The 16,584-nt window shown below is 34.1% G+C and overlaps 1 protein-coding gene across 11 annotated transcripts; it reads left to right on the top strand.

The window, feature by feature from the left end:
- Positions 1-5: 5 nt before the first annotated feature.
- LOC122565712 lies at positions 6-16,477 on the top strand. 11 transcript variants are annotated; one of them, XR_006316258.1, is made up of 21 exons: positions 6-574; positions 1,125-1,174; positions 1,254-3,374; positions 3,433-4,105; positions 4,184-4,409; positions 4,488-4,925; positions 5,006-5,091; positions 5,183-5,393; positions 5,921-6,027; positions 6,102-6,258; positions 6,497-6,635; positions 6,703-6,973; positions 7,058-7,812; positions 7,894-8,325; positions 8,596-8,628; positions 9,956-10,201; positions 10,561-10,912; positions 11,002-11,093; positions 11,733-11,777; positions 12,475-12,561; positions 13,313-13,367. XR_006316258.1 is itself a non-coding variant. In XM_043721951.1 (20 exons), the coding sequence occupies exons 2-20, from the start codon at positions 1,169-1,171 to the stop codon at positions 13,391-13,393; spliced, it is 6,507 nt and encodes a 2,168-aa protein (XP_043577886.1). In that variant the 5' UTR covers positions 6-574; positions 1,125-1,168; the 3' UTR covers positions 13,394-16,477. The 11 variants fall into 11 exon arrangements, 9 of the variants coding, with proteins under 9 accessions (XP_043577886.1, XP_043577885.1, XP_043577888.1 ...); XR_006316259.1 differs by having other exon boundaries at positions 13,296-13,314; XM_043721951.1 differs by lacking the exon at positions 11,733-11,777 and having other exon boundaries at positions 6,102-6,252; positions 13,313-16,477.
- The last annotated feature ends 107 nt before the right edge of the window (positions 16,478-16,584 follow it).

The raw sequence follows: 16,584 nt of genomic DNA, 5'->3' as shown, positions 1-16,584 counted from the left end.
TGAAATGCTAGAATATATCTAATTTTATATATTAAAAATAAAAAGTTATAATACAGTAAATAAAATATGCACAAATAGATATATCTATTTGTGAAATATTTAGTTTAGATTTAAATGAGAATATCTCATCGCGCATTCATATTTTGAAAATTTGTTATAAATCTATAAGAGTTATTATCTTGGGGTTTTATTGTCAAATTATTATGTAAAAATCTGTCCAGTTTCAGTATTTTTCTGTTTTTGAAAAAATTTTAAATCACATTACAATGCCATCTAACGAGATTTCATTGGAGATCTTTTTGACGTTTGAGAATAACGCGTCCGCGCTGTGCGCGTCTATGGTTCTGCTCGCGTGGAAAGACAACGAGAAAAATTCGTGACGTGCTTAACCCACATCTTCCTCATAATATTCTTAAAATGTCCGCCTTTTTGTGACTTTTCCTTCTGATCTCGTAAAAATTTCATTTGCCTCGATAAACGATCGAATTTGCTAAACGTAACGATTCGAATGTTTTGTGGGAGAAAATAATGCTTATACTCGCGTATGGACACCAGTGCCAGACACGATAGCTAGGTGAGTGAACGTACGAGAGGTCCCTGAACGCTAACGTTGGATATCACAGCTGGTATCTCAACTTTCGGCACGACGTTCTCAATTCCTCGCCTTTTAACTTTCTCCTATCTGCCAATCGTGTTATTTACGCACAAAAACTGCTCTCTCATGATTTTTGTTACATAATTATAGTAATTTTGAGTTTTGTGGTGGGAAAATTTCAAGAAATTTTCTAGCTAGGATAGGCTATCGTCAGAAAGAGTATTAACGGATTTTCTATCCCAGTGTAAATTTTGATCTCAATTGATTTTTATTTTACGAAATATTACTTTATAAGCAGAAAGAATCATTAAAGATTTGAAAAATAGATTTCTAATGACCTATATATGTTTTTTTATGGTATGTGAAAGTGTATTCTGTTGGTGTATTAATAATTTTTGAAGTTACATTTTGAATGTTTGTTAAAAAATGTCAGGTATTCCTAAGTATTTATATAAGATACGTAATTTTGTAGGATAACAATAAAATTCTTATTCATAATGCAATATGTAAATTATTTTTTGCCTTGTAGGTTTTATATAAATAAGAAACAAGTGTTACTGTCTTGGAGGCAGTATGAGTGTGAGTAGCATGTTTAAAAATGTTGTACAAAATGTAAAAAAATTTCACTTGTATATTAATATCTAAAACATATTTGTAGAATCCTTATAGAGCCAGACCAACTAGGTCTAGAATAGATCACAGCTTAGGCTATGGAACTCATAATCAAAATATATGGAATCCAATGTCTAGAGTACCACCTGAAGTATCGTCAAATGATCCTGTTCAACATCAGCCACCACTTCTGAATCAGCCAAAACAGTCAAATGATCCTTGGAATAATTCATGGAACTGGGATTTTGACAAACAGGCAGATAATCAGCAACAGCAACCGTTACAGTCAGAACAACAGCAACAGCATTATGTACCTTCTTATGCCAATCAAGGACAGTTGATACCTAATTCCATTCAAGATCATTATTATCAAAGTGTTAACGGTAATAAGAATGATCTGCTCAATCAGAATTCGACATCAGACAGAAATATACCAGGGACAGTTGCTAATAGGCCACCAATTCCTAATCATACAGACTCTTTTACATCTTATTCAAATTATAATCAATATCAGCAATACCCGCCACCGCCACCTCGAGCGAATTCTATTAAATCTGGATCTATGAATTTCGATCAACCACAATGGGCAGGTGATCAACAATCTCAAAATGTTTCATATTTACAAAAGTCAGGTGTACAAAATCAAAAAGAGCAAGCATCACGTCCTACTTTAGTTGGTAGCAATTATAATTGGATGAAGTCTAATCAAACAAATGTAATGACTCCACAAAATTGGCAAAAACCAGCTGCTGTATCAGGACATTGGCAGGATCCAAAAATGGACAAGGAGCCACAAAATTTTGATGATATAGGTAATCAATATACACCACCAGTACAACAAACTAGATCAAGCCAGCACCTTCTATCTTCTACTGAAAATAAAGAATATTCTATAAATGATACGAATGATGCGAATAATTGGTCCAATCAAGTTAATATGTCCCAATGGAATGTTCAGAACCGCGAATCTGCAATACCTAATCAAAGTCAGCAAGTAACACAAGCTTATAATGCTAATGATGAATTTAATTCTTGGCCTCAAACAAATACTGAAGTCTCACAATCTTGGAAAAAGACCAACGACAATAATGCAACTCAGTGGTTACATGAACAGCAGGAAAATAACAATTTAATAGAAGAAAGTGTTAAACAAGAAGTCACTGGTGCAGTTGCTACAAATGAATGGCAACAAAATCGTACAGTACCATCTCATCATATTCATTCTAATATTATCCCAGCGGTAGATCCAAATATAGAACACGAAGAAAGAAAACGGTCTGCTCCTTCATTAATTTCAAATTCTGTCAGCTCTAAAGATTCTAATACACAGATAAAAACAAATATTGCTAAATCATATCCATCTGACTCCCGGCTTAATATGTCCGCTACTCCTGAAACTATATCAACTGTTGCAAGTTCTGAAAATATTTCTGTGCAAGAGAACAATGATTTTAATTTAGCAAATGATGCAACAGAATGGGGTAAAAGTAATTCAACTGAAGAGTTGCCTATAAAATTAGAACAGTTAAATCTTGGTACTAAAGTAAATAAAAATGTTGAAAGTCAAAATGAGTTGAAAGAAGCACAGTCTGTTAATCCCGAAGATGGGTGGAATCAAAATGCGCTTTCCAATAATAGTGTTACACCTGATAATATATCTGGATTGCCTTTAGAATGTGCTGTACTCGGTACAGAAAATGCTCATTCCAATGATAATCAAAATCTTATTAGTCAAGATCATACGGCGCTTAATCCATATCAAATGACAAACATTAAGTCTTCAGACAATATAGCACAAAGTGGATATGATCAATGGTACAGCCAGGATACATTGCCACTCTCCTCAGAAAATACATTGTATTCGAAAGATAATGTTCGTCCACCAAAAGAATGGAGTATAGAACAAAACGTAGAGAACTATGAAAATATCCAACAGCCTTCAGAATTTATAAATTTAGAAGTGGTCACGCCATCATTACAAGAACGAGATATATATGGTTCAAGAGATTCTATAAATAAGGAAACTTTAGATAATGATCCTAAACCAGTTCCAAATTCTACCAAGGAGGTAGCCAGTACACGTGATTTTAGACAGGAGATAAGTAATATTGAAGTACCCTCTGTGCAGCAGTCCACACGATCTCATTCCCTTCTTCAGGCAGAACAGGTAAAAGAAATGAGTCAACATCTTTTGTGCAGTTAAAATAAGTAAAATTATTTTACAGGTGCCAGATAATTACGAGTTCGCGTCAAACGATAGAAATACTTTTCTGGAAACCGGAGAATTAACCGATTCTCATCAAGAACATGAACCGAGTCCGCCAAGTCAAGATGATGAAAATGACGAAGTGCCTAATGACATTCCCTTTTTACGCGAAGTACCGGGACAATCAAGTTCCATAGATCCACGTAGGAATGATCCAACCGGGCAAGAACAATATGTTCAGACTGGTCAAAGATTGTCTGATCCAAGAAGAAATGATCCGTCTGGTCAAGAACAAGGTCTTCAGTTAAGAAATATGTCTGATAGATCAGAACGGCGCGATGTTCCACCTGGACAAGAAAGAAATGTTCCTTTACTCTCACGATCAGATTCCGACACGATGGAACGCCGAAACGATCCATCTGGCAGAGAACGGTCTCTGCCTCCGCAACAATCACGAAATGATCCATCTGGAGAAGAAAGATATCAGTCACAGCCTCAAATTATGTTAGAACCAAGTGAGACACGGGAAATACCTGGAAGAGGTAATGAATCTGAAGATCCTGTTCAGCAGACTGAAGAAAACCTTAGACAAATACCGGGCGGTGCATCTTCCAATGAAGTTACACAGTCATCAGATGATAGATCTAATGGAAGAGTAGTTACAGGCTCTCAAGAAGTTCCTTCTATAGGCTGTGAGAGAAGGCTTTATATCTATGTAAATTCAATATTCTTGTATGTACTTATTATTAAATTTTTGTATTTCATTTCAGCTGCAATACAGGATCAGACCACTGACTCAAGAAACAAACGCGAGGAAGCTGTTGGCGCGTCAATACGCGAGAGTCAAGGAATTCCTAGTGCATCGAATCGTAGAGATTCGTATGAAGATGAGGATGATGAAGGAGGATCCGGAAATAGTAGAGATGATAGCAGAGAAAGACGACGTGACAGTAGCTCGGAACGCCGAAGATACGAATACGAACGAAAAAGCGCGTAGTTAGTAGATATATAATAACTAAATTTTGAAAAAATTCATAAGTTATTTAAGCCTTAAGATTTTACCTTAACTTGCAGTTACGATCGCGAACGGGAATACGATGATGATTATTATTACGATCGCCGTCGTGGAGGAGAAAACGATCGAACATATAATACTCGCGATGAATTCGATCGTCGAGAAATTCCTTATCGAGAAGATGATCGCAAGCACCATAGTCGAGACGATCTAGATAGGCATTCAAGAGAAGAGGTCGATAGAAGAGGCAGAACTAAAGAAGATCTGGATGATAGAGACATTAGAAGAAGACCTGACGATCGTAGAAAAGATAGGGTTGATGATGGAATACGACGCAGGGAAAGAGATATTAGAGACTATGATTTACGATATTCTAGAGATCGCGATTATCTTGACCGCGACAGAAGAAGAGACGATAGACGACCAAGACGATACGATGATTACGATATAAGAGATCCATATAGGAGAGAATATTACGACGATCCTTATAGTAGAGGGTATATATCTTTTTAGCACGCCATTGATATTTTAATATGATATTTTGTACATATATAATATCATTTCTTTCGGATTTTAGATCTAGACCATCCAGTAGATCCTCCTATAATGACAGAGATCGAGAGTACTACATGCGATCGAGAGATCCGTATTATCCTTATAATGGTATGTGTATATATATATATATATATATATATATCCCTTGTGCAGTTAAATTCTTGTTTCAAAAAATAAAATAGATTATTCTGTGTTGAAGGATATCCTGGATACGATTACGGTGTTCATTATGCCAGTAACTATTATGCATACATTGAAAATTTGCGACGTACAAATCCTGCTGCTTATTCGGAATGGTATCATAAATATTACGCTAATCAACATCAACAACAACACATTTCTCGTGGTGTTGTTAATTATCCTGAAGACAGAGCAAGTGTTCATTCCGGGCGTAGTTCTTGCGACGAAAGGTAAGTGTTAGAGGAATAAAAGCAAGTATTGGATGAATATTCTGGTTCTATTTTCCTATAGACTTTATAACATTCATTATGTGTTAGATTTTTTACAAATTCAAGTGCATGCTTCTACTCGCCAAACAAAGCATTATATGTTCCGTATTTCGGGTATCCCGGATGGACTAGGAGTCCACAACGAAGACAGAATTCAAGTTATCAAAATTTAAATAGGTGAGACCGGGAGAATTCTCTCGGTTCAAGATTTGCTCGAAATATTGAAAATATCAAATTTTCTGTCATTGAGAGTAATTTAGTTAAAATATTTTCCTGCCATTTAAAATATCTTTCTTTAAGTAGATAATTAGAATTCCTCGCTAGAGCTAGTATTTGTTAAAAGTTAAGATATATTAAAATATTTATATATACTTGTAGGTCTTATTAGAAACAATCTGTCTTCCTTTCTTGTAGTTGCCCTGCTCGACGATCCATTATATTATTGCTGGTTTCAATTCAGATGCGACAATAAAAATTGTATTTTTCAGAACAACTGGTGATAAACGAACTTTAGCTGATATATCTATGCTTGAAGATTCAACAACTACCTCTGCACGTATGACACCAACTAAGTTCTCTATTTCACATGTGTATGGTATGATTTCAAGTGTCATCATTTATTTATCAAAATTCACTGTAAGAAGATTTATAAGAATATTTTACTTTCAGGATGTTTCTCTATTGGATCATTGATACATGTGCATCCAGCTTATCCATCTGATGGTGAAAGAGCCAAAGTAGACATTTTTAGATTGGACAATCTACTTTCACATGATCCAGTAGCACGCGATTTACGTGCCTATCCTGGTCCCCTAATTAAGCAAGTGTAATCAGTATATCTATAATCTAAGCATGCGTATTCTCATTTAAGTGCGTGGAACATTTCAATTTATTTTTACAAAAAATAAAATTTCATGCTTTATTGTTTTCGGTAATGTATGTAGTACATATGCATGCTTGGACATTAATTATTATTTTATTTAATTTTACATTTGTAACATTTTGTAAATAATTCCCCGCCTATTTATATTATTTGTAATACCATATCTCGCTTTTTTATATAGGGGTGTGACTCATAAAAAGACCATTATCGAATATTGTGAGAATAAAATTAAAAGGGCAGCGTCAAACGAAGAGATGGTTGATCGTGCTTCATACATACTTTTATATGAACTAATGATTATGTTGATTCAACAAAATGGAGTAAGATATATTTTTTGCACATACATACAATTTACTTTTTTTATCTGATCGTACGCGTGTTTCCCAGAATGTTGTCGGCGTTGATATAGCAGCATTGTTACTCAGAAATAAAGATGCATATCCTTACGATGTAAATAAGCAAAAGTCGCAGGATTCAGGAAGAAGGGAATCGATAATATCTCAAAGATCGGGAGCCTCAGTTGGAGATAACGTTCAAGGCAGTCAGGATGGTGCAACGACGTCCGAAAAAGTCGAAAGTAAGCCACGGAAAAGCACTGAACAAATAACAGACGAATTTAGAAATACGTTACTTTATGGATTAGTCCAAGAAGCATTAGGTAAATATATATTTATATCCTTTGTGAGATTAAACGCGTACATGATGTTTATTTGTTTTAAATTTTATTATTTTTAATATACAGAATACGCAATGAACGAAGGTCTTTGGGGACATGCACTCTTCTTAGCTAGCAAATTGGATAAACGTACGCATGCATCTGTAATGACACGTTTTGCTAATAGTTTACCGTATCACGATCCATTGCAAACTTTATATCAACTTCATTCTGGCCGTGTGCCAGCTGTTGTTACTGGTATATCGGATCCTCGATGGGATGACTGGAGACCTCATTTAGCAATGATTATATCCAACGCATCTGCTAATCCAGAAATTAATCGTCGCTCAATTACAACTCTCGGTGATACACTTTCTGCACGAGGAGATATTTATGCAGCGCATTTCTGTTACGTACTTGCACAAGTTGACTTTGGTACCTATGGAGCAAGTAATGTAAAACTTGTACTGATCGGTGCAAACCATCAGAAAGCATACAATGTATTTTTCTCAACGGAAGCCGTTATGCTCACGGAAATATACGAATATGCCAGAAATCTTAGTGAACCAGGTTTTACATTAGTAGATCTACAAACCTTTAAGTTCGACCTGGTAATAAAAATGGTAGATCATGGATTAATAGAGAAAGCTTTACTATATATAGAACAAATTGCAGTAAACATTTTTAACGAACCATCGAAGTACAAAAAGTCGTTTATTAATGCGGTGTATAATTTAGGAGACAGGATTAGGTATCATGATCCTGTCTATAAAGATTCTATCGATGAAGCTACAACTTTAACTTGGTTCAATAATCTAGCTGAAATTGTTGGTAAATGCCATGTAAGTTTAAATAGAAGATAAACATTAAAAGTATTATTTTATTTGAACTGTATAAGAAACGAGAATGTTACTTTATTACAGGAGGGAGAAATTACCGAAAATGAAGTTTACGTTCCTCAAGCAAAACAAGAATCGTATAGCAGTATACAAAATCAAGAAGTTCACGAGATGAAACAACAACAGCAGTGGAACACGATTCAACCCGAATACAGAGAAGGTCCAACGTCGATGATGGAAGTAGCCACGACTGATACACAGTCAGAATGGCAGCCATTATCTCTACCACCGAATATACCAGATACATATGATCAAAGTATGCAGTATACGAGAAATAACGAAGAATCTTGTCAATATCAACAACCTCAACAGCAAGACTATTGGACTCAAGACTCTTATTATCAAAGCAATTATGGAAGAAATGATAGTACCATCACGAATTGGCAACAATCGACGTATTCTCCAGAACAAAGTGATATCGACAACTCTCAACAGCAAGAAAAATGGAACTATAAGGTAAATTAATTGTTCCAATTTATGACATAATAATATGTGGTTTTCAGTATTATATTCGCTTATCCTGTATCATTTCACACATATTTCGTTACATATTCCGATAGTATAATTATTGTATGTTTATTATCCTTGCTCGCACATGTACATACTAATTAAATTTTTCGTGTTTGATTCTTTCATAGAATAATATCTTTAAATCTTGCGACATTGTACATGTAGAAATAACATTTTTTTTCGTCTCTTTCTTTTTTAATGCTTGCATATGGACAGACGGAAAGAGAAGAACAAACACCTACCCTTGAAGTAAGTAATTATATGGTTACTGCGGATAGTAATCTCGATCCTGAGTGGTCATTGGATGACACCAATGTTAGCTCATTACGACGACGCAAAGTATTAACAGATTCGGATCGATGCGTTAGCCCTAATTCTTCCGATTTTAATATTAGTATTTATACGGGCATATCGTCAACTTTTAAACCGACTATTTTAAATGAAAAATCCATGAAATCGCGGAAAATGATAACATACCCAAAGATCACGGTAGCTTATCCGAGAATCTTACCGAATAATACAATTTACCCGAAAGGCGTAAATAAAATAAAGAAATTAGATGGTAGGTACGTGAAGCCACCTTCTTCGCAGCCGCCCATATTCCTAAAATGTAAAGTTAAAAAGAAAATGGAAAATAACGAAGACAAAAATTCTGGCGATGCAGATGAAAGTAATTTGACTTTATCGGCCACTACTGATTTAGATATTCAATTTAGTAAGGTCAATTTCGAGTTTCCTTCTATGTTTAATTCTGATTCAAGAAACAAGGCAATTATAGCTTCCGAAAGTATGAATCAAACTTTAAAGCAATATTGTAATTTTGAGGACAAAAGATTTATGAGAATAGCTCCGCATATCCGAAGGAAAGATGTTATTTGTGATACAGTAGACGCATGGTCTTATTCGAATTCTTCACAGAATTCCACCGAATTGTGTCGATATAAACCACTTATATTTGGTGGTACGTACCCGATAGATTTACCGGTTAAACCAGCAAGTGACCTTCGTTTAACAAAATTCAAAGATGTTCCTATGGAAAAGTCCATCCCTAAAACTTATGATATTGATGTTCCAACGGATTGTGAGTAGAAAATATATTAGGTTTCTCGATGTTAAAACCTCAATGTTACTGTACATTTGTAGTTATATCTGCAAGAAATATTAACTTACTTCCGTACGTCAGTTAGTTCTTCCGCTTATAAAATAACGTTTCCGATAAATAATGTTTTATGTTATTAGAAGGCATGAATAACACAAATATTTGATACAAAGTAATTTGTTCTCGTTTTAGATATCATTTATGTATATAAATCTGTTGATATTAAATATGTAATAAAGTTTCCCATGTTACTGATTTTCCTGAATTTTTAAAAAAATATCTCACATCGATTATAAACACGTGAGCAAAGTTTTTCACTATTTACTGTTATAGTTAGATACTTCTGCGAAGAGAAAAAAATGTATATGCATATAAAGTATTAAATGCACTAGTAACGTGTACTTACACTATTACAGTAAACAGTGATCGACTTTGCTGGGGCAACTTTGCGATGATGAATCGTATACTTTATTTCAGTCATCGCAACCGGCAATTTCGATGACACCGTCAATGAGAAAACAGTACGATCCATTGGAAGAATTGGATGCCCTCGAGACTCCGAAACCAGCCTCGAAACCTGCAGCTTCAGCTAAAAAAGCATCAGAAAAACCAGCCGAAAAGAAACCTTCTAACAGCGGAGGTTCTTGGTTTGGCGGCCTCTTCAGTAAACTTGCTCCAAAACCAAGGAACCAGATGATTCTTCCAGATGACAGTAACCCGACGGTAAGATTTTCGAAACATTAAAGCCTTATTAGATTATTAAAAAATTACGATAGCTGGTTTTATACTTTTCTGTCGCTTAAGGGCTCACGCGGGTACTTATGGTAATTATGACGTCTTTTATGCTGAAAAGGAGAAAGGCCAGTATAATTCAATGTTCGGTCACTTAATTAACAGCTAACGAATTATTGATATATTCTGGCTTAACATTCCAATTTTCGTGTCTAACAAAAAAATTATATAGTGAAATTATTTGAGCCCTGTAGTTTAGTTTTTTTCCCATATAAAAGAGATATTTGTGCCCCCTTTGTGTAAATAAAGAGGCGCAGTAATATTTGTATTTCGCTTTATCTCTTAAATAGATCGTTTGGGATCCGGTTGCTAAAAAATGGATGAATAAAGACGAAGACGGAGATAGTAGTTCGGCTACAATAGCTCCTCCTCCGAAAGCTTCTGACATGGGATTTAGATCACCTGTGCCTGAACAAGCTTCTCAACCACCTCAATCATCTCAACCACCTTCGCAGGCAGATGACACATCTGTGAACAAATTTAAATTACCCAGAGGCAGAAGTATGCGCGCTAATTATATAGATGTTATGAATCCAGGTGGTTCAAAAAATAACGCGGTACCTTCAAGTATACCAACCCCAGTAACATCTCCAATGGTACCTATGGCTACCTCATCACCTCAGTTATTTATCCCTGCTCCAGGTAAATTTTCTATAGCTCGTGAAATCACATAAAGTTTATTTTGATTAATCACATCAATCTTTTTCTTTCTTTTTTTTTTTTTTTTATAGTTAACGATCCAAGTGCTCCTGTAGACTTCTTAACTTCAACGGAAGCAACAGCAGCCGTACCTACGAACGTTCCTGAGAATACATCTCAAGGGGTAAGCTCTTTTTATTGCGGACAATAATCTACGCGAACTTTCATGCACATACAATGGTCTTTTGTCATCACAAACATATATTCAACATTAACAATACAGTTTCATGTGTATATCTACAATCTCAGATTCACTGTACACAACCCTTTTATTATCTTTTTGTCATGGCTGCAGTATGCTGGTATGCAGCTTTGTTGTACTTTAAACCTGTATCTGGAACTGTAATGTTAAAATGTTATTTTCTGTCCTTTACAGTTATATTCGTAATAACAATTTGTATGTACTCTATATTTCCCTTAGTTTTGTGCGTTGTCTGTTTATCCAAAAATACCAGTCTTCTTGTCCTTTAAATTAATTCTTATTTTCGTATGTACAGTATACTTATTCAAAAATTATATATATTTTTTCTTATTTGAATTATCCAATGGGAAACGGTATCAATTCCTAAATAGGTTTCTTTTTCCTACAAATGAAAAGCGAACAAACTATTTCATCCCTTTTTAATTGAAAATTATGTGATTTTTGTATTATATTTTAACGTTCGTTATACTAGGTAGATTTTCCAAGATCACAATAGATATCCTCTTTCTCGCAAACCTGTGTTTAATCCACCTTTCTTTTTTTTGTTTCCTTTGCAAGCAGTCGGGGAGGCAGAATGATGTAGCCAAATAATAATTGTTGCTGATAGTAAGAACTATTTTATTAATTTTATACGCTGTTCTTTAGTATTGTATATGCATGGTTTGTAATGTTTATCTAGTAGCATGGATGGCAGTGTAAATATTGTATGTATGCTCGATGCAACGAGTTTCAATTATTTGCAACATTATGGCATTTGAACGAATTGAGTTATAGCAAGGACGATTAAGAGGATAGAAAACAGGGCATACTGTTTAAGAAGTTACTTTTTAATACTTGTTCGTCCATTATCCTTCCTTTTGATATTTGTGTTCTTTATAATGTTACACAACACTTCTTTAGAGTTTCTTTTTTTGCATGTACACAATTTCTTGGTAACAGGTGTACAAGGAAGGGTGATTTAAGTCACAAGCTAACATATGGTACAGGATACTAAAATAATGCAGTAGTATATTTACATTATAATTTTTAGCATGGTTTATTTTTGCAATTAAAAGGTATATTTATCATAGAGAACATCACAGTTTTATACATGACAATACTAGAGATTTGCAATACCGATTACACGTAATTCTGATATTTCATGGTCTCTTACGTCACGTAGTTTTATTAAAAAGTAGTAATTTTTGTTTTATAATAGAAGAAAGTCGGTATTGCATCCTCACAAACTTTGTTACCTAATCATAGCAATAGAATGAGTATTCGGTTAGTGAGACAAAATTGTTGTGTTGTATATGGCACACAGTTCTCTCGATGGAGCTCAACCAGCTCGTTATCGCGAGAGGTGCAGAGCTACACTATGAGGGATCCGCGTTTTCTCCCACAGAACAAGGTAATCCAGTGGCATTAGACATTTCTCATTCCAAAGGTGATATCGCTTACAAATACTACTCAACAATACACGGTAGAAACTCTTACTTATTTATTACATTGTCGTTTACATTTATTACATTTTATAATGAATTCGTAATTGTGCAAAGTATTTATTTTTTTATTTAGAATTGCCCTTACAAGTGAAATGATCCCTGAGATTCTTTTTTGTGAATAAATTTTAAACAGTTGAATTTGTTTTAACTCAAAAATTATTTCACATGTATAGGTCTGTTTGAAAGATATTATATATTTGCAATAGATTTAAGATAAGATATCGTTTCATACTTCACAGTCATATAGCTTTCGCCTTTAAATCAAGCTTAAATTCATTAAAGTCGAGCAATTTATTTTCATAAGATTTTTATGGCAAAGCTATGGGAAAGCTTGGTGAAGGATGTATTTATGGTTTTGGTCTCGCAGTGTATATGTTATACGTTAATTGCGAAGCTTATATTTTATGCTTTGTATCACATCAAACTGTAAGCTCCAAATTGCAAACGTAACAAGGAAATGTGATCATTTAATTACTATTTTTCAATCTTGATATCATATCGTTTTATGACAAAAGAATAATATAACAAATTTACAATGGCATAAGAAGAGTACAAAAGATTCAATTAATATTGCAAAATTGTAAAATTTACGATATAGTTGTATATAATTTCAATCTGACGTTGTGATTTATTTTTCAAGAAAATGATGATCTTTAGGGACCAATGATGTACAACCCGAACGACATGAAGAATCGTTCAGTGAAGAACATACAGCAGAGCCGGTATCCTCCACGATAAAATTCGCAAGATCTTCAACAGCACGCGTATTCGCCGATGAACAACCGCGAAAGATTTTTCCTTTTATCAAGATCACGTTGTTCAAACGAATCGAAATTTTCGCAGATTACACAGGCAAACATACCTCAAATTACGTAAGCAAATAATGATAGACGCGTTATAAGTTTTAGTCAAGTATATGTGAATTTCCAATTTCGATTTTACAAGGATCAATTTACTTTCTCTGGAAATGAGATTTCTGGAGAGTATATCATACATGTATATGTATCTTAAGCATATGATTGCTTCTAAATAGTACCGTGAGCATCTGACGAATATCGCAATTTAATACAGAAAAACGTTTAAGAAGCCGTTAATGTTAAGAGGGTTCACTTATTTCCGTTTATTAACTTGTATCTTGTAAAAGTTCTACGCATTGATCGTTCTTAGTTAGGTTTACACAGGGTACTTGTTTTGTAACATTAGTTTTTCTCACGGAATGTTTTCTAACTATCTCGTTGATACATGCAATCGTCACGCAAATCGTAGATATTTTTACTTTGTGAAATAGTTCTTACGGTTCAATTCATTTGCAAGTATCGCTTATTGACAGTGTAGATCTCAACACGAAAATAATATGCGTTGCTGTTGTTAAAGCGAATGGATTGAACGTTTTTATCGCGGTGTTTTAATGAGTTATATCGAAAATTCCAATAATAAAGTAGCTGTTGAGAAATGTATGTTATGTTGAATGAGATCGCGAATGTTGAGGAGAGTGTTAAGTTTTGCGCTCGTAACTAAAATTCAGATTTATGTTGTGCGCGAGTATAATCGTAGTGAGAATAATGTCGACCGTATCGTCGACATTCTGGACGAAATTTGTTACAGTCTAGGAGCATGGTGATATACCACCGAGTCTGATTTTATATGCTGGCAAAGGACAGTTATTACATAGAAAATGAAGCGGATATCAGTAATGTAAGAAATGTTAGAAATCTGAAAATTTTATGGACCTTATTGTTGGGTGATCTGTCATGCAGGTACTGTTATTAGTCATCAGGCTAGTATATATCATTATACTGACATTATATCAATAAGAAGCATAACTGCCATCTATGTATCTATTTGAATAATCGACAAAATGTTCTTTTCGAATTTCTGCCTTTCTTCGTAATAGTTCAATGGATTTCTTTCAACAAATTTTGTCTAAAAATTGTTTGATAGCTAGTTTACGACTACTCGATATAATATTTCCTTTAAAAGCAATCTTCTTCAATTTGGTACACGTTGTGCTTTGTTTTCGATATTATAAGCGAGGCTACACATTTAAAAATTCCGAATTTTGTCTTTCTTCATTGTACGATGTATCGAAACGATATTTATCACCTAACGGAATAATAATATATCACCTAACGAGTTATACTATAATTCTCTAACTTAATCATACTGATAGATAAATGCTGACTTGTAGATTGCAGCGTTCGAACGAACCGTGCATGTTTTCTATCTAGGAGAAGTGCATAGTTCGTTCGTTCCTGGTATGTATATAAAAACATTGGTGCTGTCAGAGCGTTTTTCAGTTTGTAATTATCAGATCCGTATGCCATAAAGAGTTTAATCTGCTCAATTGGGAGAGAAAATATTTTATGGAACGAGCAAATACGCTTCTATACACAAGGATGTTATTTCGCGTTTTTCTTTTTACGAGCGTAATACGATTATTCCAAAAGTCTATGTTCCTCTCGGTGATCGCTTTCGATGATATATATATATATTACATATTATATTTTTCGCGAACATTACCGAGGGAAGTTCGTTCTGTTACATATGAGCCAAGCGATAGTGGCGAATTTGACAACCTGCCGAACGAAGGATAACATTCTCGCAATGTACAAACGTAGGATAAGTCTTATAGATCGGTTTCTCATTTGACGTCCAGCATTTTGTGATAGGAATACGATCGAAAGCAAGGACACATCGCGAATATTATCGAACGAGCGTATTCAAAATATAGCGCGCATCAGTTGGTAGGAAAAAAAGAGAAGATAAAGAAGAAAGACATGACATTTTATTCCGTTAATGTCCGTAATTTCCATAAATCGGCCAGTCTTGATCGGGACTGTTCGAAGGAAAAAATATTGAAAAATGCAAAGAGAATAGCTCCATTTCGTTTGTGTGAAATAATATTCTTTTCCCGCCATTAATCACAATTGGAGTGAAGCTGGTTTTGTCGAGATTTGTAAAATATATTAGATTATTCGGTTTTATATTCGTGACACGGTAATGTGCTTTCAAGCATATATATTACGCATAAATTGTAGCATATTATTATGTGAAACGCGTCTTCGTGTATGTTACATGTATATACGTATATATAGATATATAATGAAATTTATGATTTGTACATATAATAAACGTAAGTCTCTCTCTTCGGGAAATATAACAAATTCACATGTTGCTATGTTAAATAGAGCCATTTGTCGAACTGTCCTTCTCGCGTTCAAGTAAATCAAAGACTTATTATTACATTTTAGCTTGAAAGGCAATATCAAAATCAGAATAATTCTTCTTGTGAAAAATGGCATTAAGATGCAAAATATGTGTCTTGATTATGAAAAAATGATTTTCTATACGAAATTAATTTTAAATTGATTTCAACGAAATACCTCGGTTTTGTTGAGCAGGTTTATATATCTTAATGTAGTAAAATTATATATCTTAATTAAGTAAAATTGAGACTTTGAGTATGTAAATTCGATCGATTTGTATCCCTTTGTCGATATGCCCCCGAATGCAGCCGAAGTGATATATGTACTCGCAGTAAACTAATAAACGTCAAAAGAGGGTTTTAACATGAAACGTTAGCGTTGAACAGAAGTATTAATTGAACTGTACGTAATATATGTATAGAATGGTTTATGAATGATGCGATTTCGGCTTAATGTAATATATTACGGATATATCTTTAATGCACTTTATAATTCAAATGTCGATGTACGTTTATGGGAAATACGGATAATGAGAAATGTATACTGTATATTACTATTACTACTATCCCTATTATTATTACTGCTATTATAATAAAGAATGATATATGAAAGACAACATACGAGTCTTGATATTTCGCAAATTTGTCTTTTTCATCGCAAATATGCATTTTCTACGACTATATTTCTGTCAAAACGAAATTCTTAAATTTGAAATACAGATTC

Source organism: Bombus pyrosoma, linkage group LG3 (genome assembly GCF_014825855.1).
Source record: "Bombus pyrosoma isolate SC7728 linkage group LG3, ASM1482585v1, whole genome shotgun sequence".
NCBI lineage: Eukaryota > Metazoa > Arthropoda > Insecta > Hymenoptera > Apidae > Bombus > Bombus pyrosoma.
The sequence above is the reverse complement of the archived record's forward strand: the minus strand, read 5'-3'. Positions and strand labels throughout refer to the sequence as shown.

Coding starts and splice junctions, on each gene's coding strand:
- LOC122565712 (XM_043721950.1), top strand. Junction 5,394..5,920: donor CGTAGTTCTTGCGACGAAAG/GTAAGTGTTAGA, acceptor TGTATTTTTCAG/AACAACTGGTGATAAACGAA. Junction 11,094..12,474: donor CTGAGAATACATCTCAAGGG/GTAAGCTCTTTT, acceptor TATGGCACACAG/TTCTCTCGATGGAGCTCAAC.